Source organism: Colletes gigas, unplaced genomic scaffold, assembly GCF_013123115.1.
Source record: "Colletes gigas isolate AHSC1104 unplaced genomic scaffold, ASM1312311v1 Colletes_gigas_Sc00023, whole genome shotgun sequence".
NCBI lineage: Eukaryota > Metazoa > Arthropoda > Insecta > Hymenoptera > Colletidae > Colletes > Colletes gigas.
In genome coordinates, this window is record NW_025106652.1 from 3653580 (window position 1) to 3663461 (window position 9882).

The 9882-nt window shown below is 38.5% G+C and overlaps 1 protein-coding gene across 1 annotated transcript in view; it reads left to right on the forward strand.

Annotated features, from left to right (window-relative positions):
- The window catches only part of LOC122401320 (neuropeptide SIFamide receptor), an 83759-nt gene extending 82612 nt beyond the window's left edge, over window positions 1–1147 (forward strand). The window contains exon 3 of the mRNA XM_043403391.1: window positions 369–1147. Within this exon, the coding sequence (XP_043259326.1) occupies window positions 369–1146 (778 nt within the window). The 3' untranslated portion in view covers window position 1147. The remainder of the gene's footprint in view (window positions 1–368) is intronic.
- The last annotated feature ends 8735 nt before the right edge of the window (window positions 1148–9882 follow it).

Here is a 9882-nt window from a genome sequence, read left to right on the forward strand (position 1 = left end):
TTTATGTTTCGAGTACAGTCCTTCTCGTAGCAATCCTCGTCGTTTTCTGAAATTGCACACGCGGATCGAGACAGCCCGTTATCAACATACCGCGATCGACGATGATCTATCCACCGACATAAATCATCGAAGCAACAAAAATGATAGTTTCGTATCTCTCGTCGTATCTTATAATTATTATGTATCGATAGAGTCCCAGGGACGATGCCAGGCATAGAAAGAGGCTTTCGATTCTTCTATTTTTAGATATCTTTTATCGTTTATAATTTGAACAGAAGATGTATCTCAAATAATAGGGTTGATTTCTCCCTTAAAGTACTTTGTCCCGGTGATCGCATCTTTTCTAACGTCGATCTTCCCGTTTCCAGGTTCTTGGCGATTTGGTGGCCGCTGAAGTGTCAGATCACGAAGAGGCGAGCCAGGATGATGATAGTGGTGATCTGGTTCATCGCTCTGACGACAACGTCGCCGTGGCTGCTGTTCTTCGACCTGGTCGCCATTTACGACGACGACCCAGATCTTAGACTGTGCGTGGACGAGTGGCCTCACCCCGAAGACGGCGCGCTCTTTTTCCTCATCGGCAACCTGACGCTCTGCTACGTTCTTCCGACGATTTTGATATCCCTTTGCTACATCTTGATCTGGATCAAGGTATGGCGAAGGCATATACCCACCGACACCAAAGACGCCCAGATGGAGAGGATACAGCAGAAGTCGAAAGTGAAGGTCGTGAAGATGCTGGTCGTGGTCGTGATACTGTTCGTCCTCTCGTGGCTGCCGCTCTACGTGATCTTCACGGTGATCAAGCTGGGCGTGAACGTTGCCGATCGAGAGGACGAGATCCTTCAGATCGCGACGCCGATCGCCCAGTGGCTGGGCGCCAGCAACTCTTGCATCAATCCCATTCTGTACGCGTTCTTCAACAAGAAGTACCGTCGCGGTTTCGTGGCGATCCTGAAGAGCGGACGCTGCTGCGGCAAGATCAGATACTACGAGACGGTGGCCATCATGTCCTCCTCAACGAGCATGAGGAAGTCGTCCTATTACGTGAACAACAACAATTCGTCGACGAGGCGGGCCTGCCATGGGCCTCCCGTGCACCAGGACAGCAACGTTTCCTACATATTCAATCACACTGGCGTCTAAGCACGAATCCTGTCGCGGAGAGATTTGATGTTCGGTTATTCCGGGGCTGGCTGCCCGGAACGGGTTTCAAGCGAGCCGGTCCGAGGTTCCAGGTAGCGCTGATCGCACCGATTGTCGCTCGGATCGGATAGTCGTCGACGCGGAGTCGAACAGAGCTTTTCGTTCGCGATCGTATGTAATACGTCACGGCGTGGGTCGACCATCGCGAAGAACAACGTTTCTCGAGTCCGTCGTTCATTCGTTCGTCGCGTGAAATAGTATTTTGTTAAGAACCAACCACCTTCGACGGTTCCGTAGGCTCGCCGTTGTCGTAGATCCCTCGCTCCGACATATCTGGGGGCATGATCGTCGAATTCCAGGGTTATGGAAACGTCGGAGGCCTCTTCCTTTTTCACGAGCGTCTTTCTAGCGTTGTAAGGAATCAGCGGAACAATGGGACCGAGTCACCTGATTGCGATTAGCGGTGATGTATGACAGCGGCGAGCAGAGGGCAGCCGGAAGACGCGTTGCGTGAATGAGAAGACGAAGAATATCGAGAGAATCGAGTATTTGAGTCTTGTCGTTTCCCGGCGTACGCGAACCACCACTAACAATAAGTATATTATTGATTCTGATCTATGGGTTTCGCGCGCCTTGCAGGGTCTGGGGATCTTCTAACTGCGAACTCGTGATAGACTGTAATCGCGCGCGGATGACAGACTGGAGAAACGAGACGATATCGACTCGTTTTCGACTATCGCTGGTGCGTTCTCGAGTTGCGTAACGCCATTGAAATATCTCTGTGCGTTGCGTACTCCATACACGATGTTACTATACACGCTACTGGTGTAGAACGAGAGGGACAGACAGTGCGTATTATAGGAAGGGAGACGGAAAGATTGCTAAACATTACCTCCTCGTACGAGAAATACAGATTACTAGGTATTCTACTTGTACTTATCGTAGCACGGTCGACTCCAACAGGTATATACACATATATTTTCTTATTGGAACGTTAGACGATTCTAGTCTTCTTGGGATTTCTTAAGGTGCCATACATTACATATGCCTATATAAATTACTCTCGAGACTATATTAAGGCGGAACGCGCGCCAAGCGACCCAGCAGTGCGCAACGACGGTTTTAACGTTGACCGATTCGATCGAAATAATTAACGATTCACGCGCTTTCGTCTTTTGCCCGCGTTATCAACGTTGCCTCCTTCCTCCAACCGTCGCCTGTCTCTATCCCTGAGCCATCTTTACGCCTACCCGCCACCAACCCCGTGTCTACGTGTCCAAGAGAAAGACGGAAGTGACCGACTTACCGTTTTGTCTCGAATTATTCTCGATCGATTACATGTGCGACGAATTAACGCGGTCACTGGCGACAATAACGACCTTTTACGCTCCAGGGGAGTAACTCCTGTTACGAGCTAGTTCAGAGACCATGTTACGTACCGATGGCAAATGGTCGACGATAAAACTGCCGCTACCGTTCGGATTTATCTGCCATAATATCGCCAAAGGAAGACCAGAGGACGGTAAACGTTCGATGGTTGTCGACCATTTGTCGCGTGTGCGTATCTTTTTTTTAGAAGTTGATCTCACCGATTGAATCGTAGGGAAACTTACGTATATTACGCGTACTTTCGCGCTGATCACATTCTGCGGATAACTCGTCAGCATGGAAAGATCGTACACCACGTTGCGCGAACGATTAGGTTACGATGTTTTTAAAAACCAAAATTTAATCGAAGACCATTTGTCAAAGTTTTGAATTAGGTGTTCAAGAATAGTAAATATACAATCTGTGCTTTCGAAAAAATAAATTGGAATGTCACTGTACCTTTTAATCTAATATTCTGTTTTCTATCGTTTGATAAAGCAAAGGTGAACCTGAAAGATACCAGAATATTTATTTCATTTTTACTTTACGTTTGTTATGTACATTAACTAAAGTTTAGGAATACTCGACGATTCTACCAATTGATCCACCGTTACGTTTCAGTTAATACATATTAATTTAATATCGCTAAAAAATTGAAGACAAAGTAATCAACTGGTATGCGTAATAGGGCTAGTTTTACTCGGATCGATGTTTGTTCCGTGAGATGTTTTGCATGCTGACGGGTGGCCAGAGAATTTCGTCGACCTTATGCGAATTTTGCGCAGCGCTATTCCTCGATGTCAGAGGACACTCCGTCGATCTATAACGGATCGTTTCCGCGTGAAGCGCGTGCCGGGATTGGGAATCAAATTCGTATCGTCCGCCCGTTAGATTTCCAAACGATCAACGAAGAGACGGCGAGCGGCATTTTACCCGGGGATTCACGACTCTAGGCGTGCTCGTGTTCGCGACTAGCCGTTGAAATTTACTCCCCGACACTTTGTAAAAATGTAAGATGGTACGTCGTATAAGAGCTGTGGGATTTTATGATAGAGCAACTATTTTCGTAAGGTTTTTATACGTGGCGAGACAGGATCTAGATGTAACCGAAACGTGCGAAGTATAATGTATAGACGGTCGTGAGATACCTTATTCATATCTATTGTGGCTCAACGATGTCGGGCGATGTCGCGTGACATAATATATAGGATAAGAACGATTTACTGTTAAGGGTAACAAACAAGTACACACAAAAAATGGAGATACAGAGAAGACAATTGTAAAACGGAGGGCCCACGTTGAGGAAATATTATAAAATCTCGAGGAGCGACTGTATACGCACTAAACGTGACTAAGCATTTAAGTTACACGATATAATACATAAGAATGTAATGTTTATATAGTACATATTACACGTGGAACTAAACGTCTATCTGCTGTCTCTATGTAAATATGTAACTTACCGTATGTAAGTATATGTATACATATACACGTGTATACGTCTATGTATACGTATACATATGTGTGTATGTATATGTATGTGTATATGTATATGTATGTGTGTATATATATATATATATATCGCAGCGATGTTGTAACTATATACACCGCCGTTACCTCCATTCTTATTCATTATTTCATTGAAAGCATCAAGTCTCATTAATTCCCATCGGAGCGCACGCTCGTCGTTTACTCGTTCGCCGTCGTGCGATTAGTTTCTGCACGCACACTAAAACCGAAAAACAGGCTTCGAAAAGTTCCTCGCATAGTTTGTTATTATCGATAACATTCTAAGTTGTAGAGAGTGGCCTGAGGAAAGAATTCAACAGATGCAACATTTAGAAACAATAATTTGAAGCTTTATATTTTCTTCTATAACGTTGTGAGAATGTTGTTGACTTAATTTTCCATCAACTTTGATTACGACAAATTTTCCTATTATTGTTTGTATTTCTGCCTTTACGAACGTCATTAGCATACAGTAGTGAGAGGATCAAGTATATGTATAGCAAATAATATCGAAATCTTATGGTATTTATTTGAATCCTGTGTAAATACTTCAGATAACTAAAACAATAGTTACAAGTAGAATCGAAACCCCATAGAATATGTTCGAACTTTATATGAATAAGAGAAAAAATAATAGACATATTTACAAACCGTAGTCGAAGCGTAGCCAAGAAAAGTATTGTAAATAAAATTCTATCGTATTTCTACCTCAATTACTAATTTACAATAGGATACATTAACATTGCATTTCTTGAAGTTTATATTTTCATTCGACATTATGTTTGAAAGGTGTTATAAATTTGTTGGTTATTGTAATTAATAATATGTACAAAACGCAGAATATTTATTATACTTGGATGAATGTAATTTACTATGAAGTTAATTAACAATGAAGTATTTTAAGGATATTTTCTTATTCTTTTAACTGATAAGTATATTTTCAAACTTTGTACGTACTTACTCCGGATTTTAATCATAATTAGACGATGTATCATCTATTTCATAGATGCATGAAGCGAAACATGTTTTTTATAAATAGTACTCGATTTTTCAAAGTGAATTTTGGATACCGAATTTATCGATACTCATGAGTAGAAACTGTACTTGACCCTGCCACTGTTGTCACTGTAACGGAAAATTTTATCAATTATTGTGAGTTCTATATAACATCAAATGTTTCTATCCTATTCTCAGAGCTCTCTTTACAACGTTGATTCTAAATACCGCAGCGTTTCAAGTATTGCCAATAAGATTGTGAATATTTCGTGAAGATTGTCGGTTAGGTTAATGCTTGAAATCCTGGTAATAATGTCATCTATAGTATTGTCAGTACTCTAACTATTTTGATATTACATCTATTGCAAGTATCACTGTCAACGATATTCTTTGTACTTTAAATACTTGTGTCGTCCAAGTATTGTCAATAATCTCGTTGACGATTTTTGTATTTCACATATTACCAACAATACTATTCCCAGTAATACCAATCATGCGAGGACTTTTCGAACATCGCCAAAAAATGTACGAAACGTAAAAATTGACTGTTATCTGCGTGACATTTAATTGGCCAGGTGATTTCTCGACAGCTATTTGTATTTTTTGAATGCCTCAAGCCTTTTAGTATATACTGGATAATTTAAAAAATTGCACGATGTTTAAATTTCGTACAAAAATACAATATCATTCTGAAATCGATTCTCGAATGTTTGGGAGTAAATTTAAACAACTTTGGAAATGAGAAAAGTTCGTAATCGTAATCATTATATTTCAAAATCTTGCACATTAAAAATTTAGTAAAAATATTCCTATACTAAGTGTGCTATTTCTGATATTTGGTAATTTTCTAAAATTGAAAATGAGAAAATTGTAATTTCCACAGCTTCCAACTTATCGGACTCAAGATATCCTAAAAATGGATCAAAACCAAAAAGTCATGACGCAAAGAAACTACTTCGAAGAACACTACTACAGAACTTGTATCGTATCCAAAATGAGCGAAATATACTTCCAAAGTTCATCCATCCACGCTAGTGTCCGCTTTTAAGAAATAAAACAGGGACCGTAAATTTCCTTAAAAGCGGAGTAGGTTGCGATCTTTGTCTCGAATAGATGAACCGCTCGTACCATATAAACCAAAACAGTAGTAAAAATGATTCCGTTACTTGAATCTGGTAGAGACATTGTCGTTTGAAAGTGGAAATTATTGTACGACCAAGTTATCCTAAAACTTTCTTCTGAAACGATTTACAAACGATACACATATCAAACTTCTAGCGTTCCAAAGAACTTAGCTCGTTGAAGATTTTAACCTGGCCAATTAATTGTCACGCTTGTGTCATTCGATACGTTAATCTGGTCGACGATTTCGTTTATTGCTACAACTCTATATGTTTTATATGTTTATTTCTGATTACTATGGCGTGTGGGCGAACGAGCAATCGCCATAAATAAGCACACACTCGAGATTATCGAATCAAGCATCAGCAGATGCGTCGTTTGGTAAAATTAGCGCAACCGGGGGATGTTACTTTTCGAACAATTCGACAAGATATACAGAAAGATTGACGTTCGTCGGCACAAGTTGAACGTACATTGTCCAGAGAATCATTTAAGCGGGTACAGTAGAACGCCGTTTATCGCAACGATTGCAAAACAAAGTAAAGTAAATGTTAAAACATGTATTTGTAGAAACGTTGCCTCGGAACTTGATTGCAAAAATTAACTTCTCTGACAGACTCAAAAGGAAATCGATGGTTATTAATTTTAAAACGCAACAGAAATTATTTTCATTATTTTTTAGACAGTTTTATCTACTATTAAAGTTATCGTTGTTATTTAAAACCATTTCGAATATTAGGCTTAAAGCAAAAGAACTGTTTACATGTTGCACTTCCAGTTCTCTGAACGATGATACCTTAACTCTCGATTAGTATATATATACATATTCACGATAAACAGCGTTGCTTCGTTAATCTTTGTTGTTATTAAGTTTGAAAGAATTTGGAGGTGTTTGACTTTGGATCTTCGACTGTTGAGAAAAGGAAAATTTACTGTTGTCAAGGAGATAGGAACGATTAATTGAACGTTAACCTTCGTTTAGTTGTTATTTGTGAAAGGTTTCGAAGGCTCTTAAGAAAGAAAATTTTTTGTTAAATAAAGTTGAACGTTCGAAGAAAATCTGTTACAATCTATCTTAAGCGTTAGAAACCGGTTTCGCGCATGCCTCGTTAAATTTGCATACTTATTTATCAGCAATGTTAATTAATGGGTACTGTTTGGGTCGAATGGTTAAGGCTGTTAGATGCAATAAATCGCTCGAAGTAATTGAAGGATCACGTTTCTTGGCTCTGCAGAACTATGAATTAAATTTTGGAAATTAAAGAAACACGAATAGGCGATTCTGCAGTTATTTTGAGCAGTTTATTAATCGTTCATCGAACGAAGTTGTTCCCTCGCTTGTCCAGATAATCGACCTTCTACTGTATGCGCGCGAAGTACGTGTGTTGTATCAATAATATATTCGTTGTTCGAGAACCGACAAATTATAAAAGCGTTGCAGTCAATATTGTTTTAATCCACGATGATAGCGTAATTCGCGTAAAGTAGATTGTAAGGAAATAAGAAACGAATATTAATGTTTCGATCCCCTCGCACATTGTACAGTGTTGCTTTTCGGGTTGTCATAGGCTCGGGACCGAGTTAAGACAATCTGAAAGATGCGGAAGTGCTCTAGGTATTGGGGTACGCGAACAACAAGAATCTGCAGAATCAACAAACGATGTTGCGTGAGATATAGTTAATGGCGTAACTGCGTGACAACCTGAAGGACAGTACTGTACGTGGAATTTGAATAGCACAAAATGTCCGACATTCGAACTGGAAAAACGTAGCGTTCCCAGACTATTATGAGCAACCATATTATATTCAGTACGATTTAAGAAAAACTAAACCAGCAGCGACACTTTAGCATCGTTTATTCCTATTATTACGATATCTTCGAGTACGTAATTTCGAAACGGACGGTTTTCAAATTAATCAAGCGATGGCGTGCAGCACGGTGTGCCGAATCGATTACGCGACAAACATTGCTGTTCTGTAAACACGATTACGAAATGTAACTGCACAAAGCGAGCGCGATCGAAGGGCGATTTACCGATTACATTGTTTTATAAGCTCTTTATACGAACACCTAGCCTTGTATGCTTCGGCGTCCACTGGGATGACGTTTACGTTCGAATGGATTTTATTTTATAGATTATAGCCAGAGGAAACTGTTTGTAAATTTTCACTAGACGGAGTACATTGTCCTTGGACGGTTTCCAGGGTTTCGTCGTGAAAGTTCAACGATCTCGACTTTGAAAGAGCGTTTATCCGCGATTCAACTTCGTAGGAAAACTGTGTACATAGGAAATTCGTGAATCGTTGCCTGAGAAAGTGCGTTTTCAATCTGGAAACTTTCTAACGTTGATGCCGGCCGAAAAAGATTTCGAGTCATATAAGGATTCATAAACTATTTTTCTAAGAAACGAACGTTAAATTAATCCTTTTCCACCGAATGTCATTTTTTGCAAACTTATTAATACGTATCGTAGCTAACGTCAAAGTGAGTTTGTCCTCGTACCGTCGTACGACGCTGAAACGACTTGGAATTTAGAAATTTAGTATCATATTTGCAATCGCAATAACGAGACGTATATACATATATGTAAGTAAGGGATTATCTGCAGGATATTGAAACTGATGAAAGATTTTTTTAATTTTCACCCAGTCGTTTCGAAACGAATTGTGTTGAATAATAATAAATATAGTAAAAAAAACAATTACTACCTATCAAAAGTCACTTTGCACATATTGCACATAGGTATGTGAACTAACAAATATGCAACTAAGGATAGGTTCGTAAGTTTAATCCTTGCCTGTTTGCCGTAAGAAGCAATGATAAGTCAAAGGAAACACGTTGATGCCGGTCACGAAAATTTCAAGTCATATTCATCCAATATTTTTCTAAGAACTTACATTAAATCTTTCAAGGTGAAGTATACACATAAATGATCACGTTTCAGAAACATTGTATCGTACTTGTTGTTAAATTGTCGAATAAGCTTTCCTTTTATTTTAACAAATATTCTTCAATTACTGTCATCCACACACTGTAATATTTTTCCGTCGTTAACGTGGGATATCTCGTTTAAAACTATACACGTTGTTGGAAAAGTTATTGCTAGTCAAAGAATTCAAGATATCGATGAAAATAAATGACGTTAATTAATAGACACAGTGCTATTCCCCTTCGTATCTTGCATAAATTAATATTCTTAACTGTTCGTAATTATTTGACATTAATATATGACGTTCACCAACATAACAATTTATGAATCACAAAATATTTTATGGACGATTTTTGGAGTAACAAATTATCCTTAGATATTTATACATTAGTTTACTTGAACGAACAATTTTTTACTGAATTATTTCTACATGTGATTATTAATTAAAAATAATTCTTTATCTTATTTGTATATTATCTAATATTTACAAGCTTAATATGAAAGATTGTCTATTCAGATATAAAATGAGATCATTTTCCTAAATTAATTTTATCTATGTGAACACAGTATTACCTCGTTTATCGAGGGAATAGTACAATCAGTTAACGAAGTAATACCATACCTCTACTTTTAACGTTCATAATACTCCATTTATTAGACTTTGTGACTATACTTTCTACAGATTTTGATATTTATTTTTTTCCATCTTTTTATATTCACTCACAATTATTACGTTTTATACAGTATATGTATAATTAAAGTTAAGATTTTTTCTAGTAATCAAGACCAGACCAATACAGTTTAGTAATTT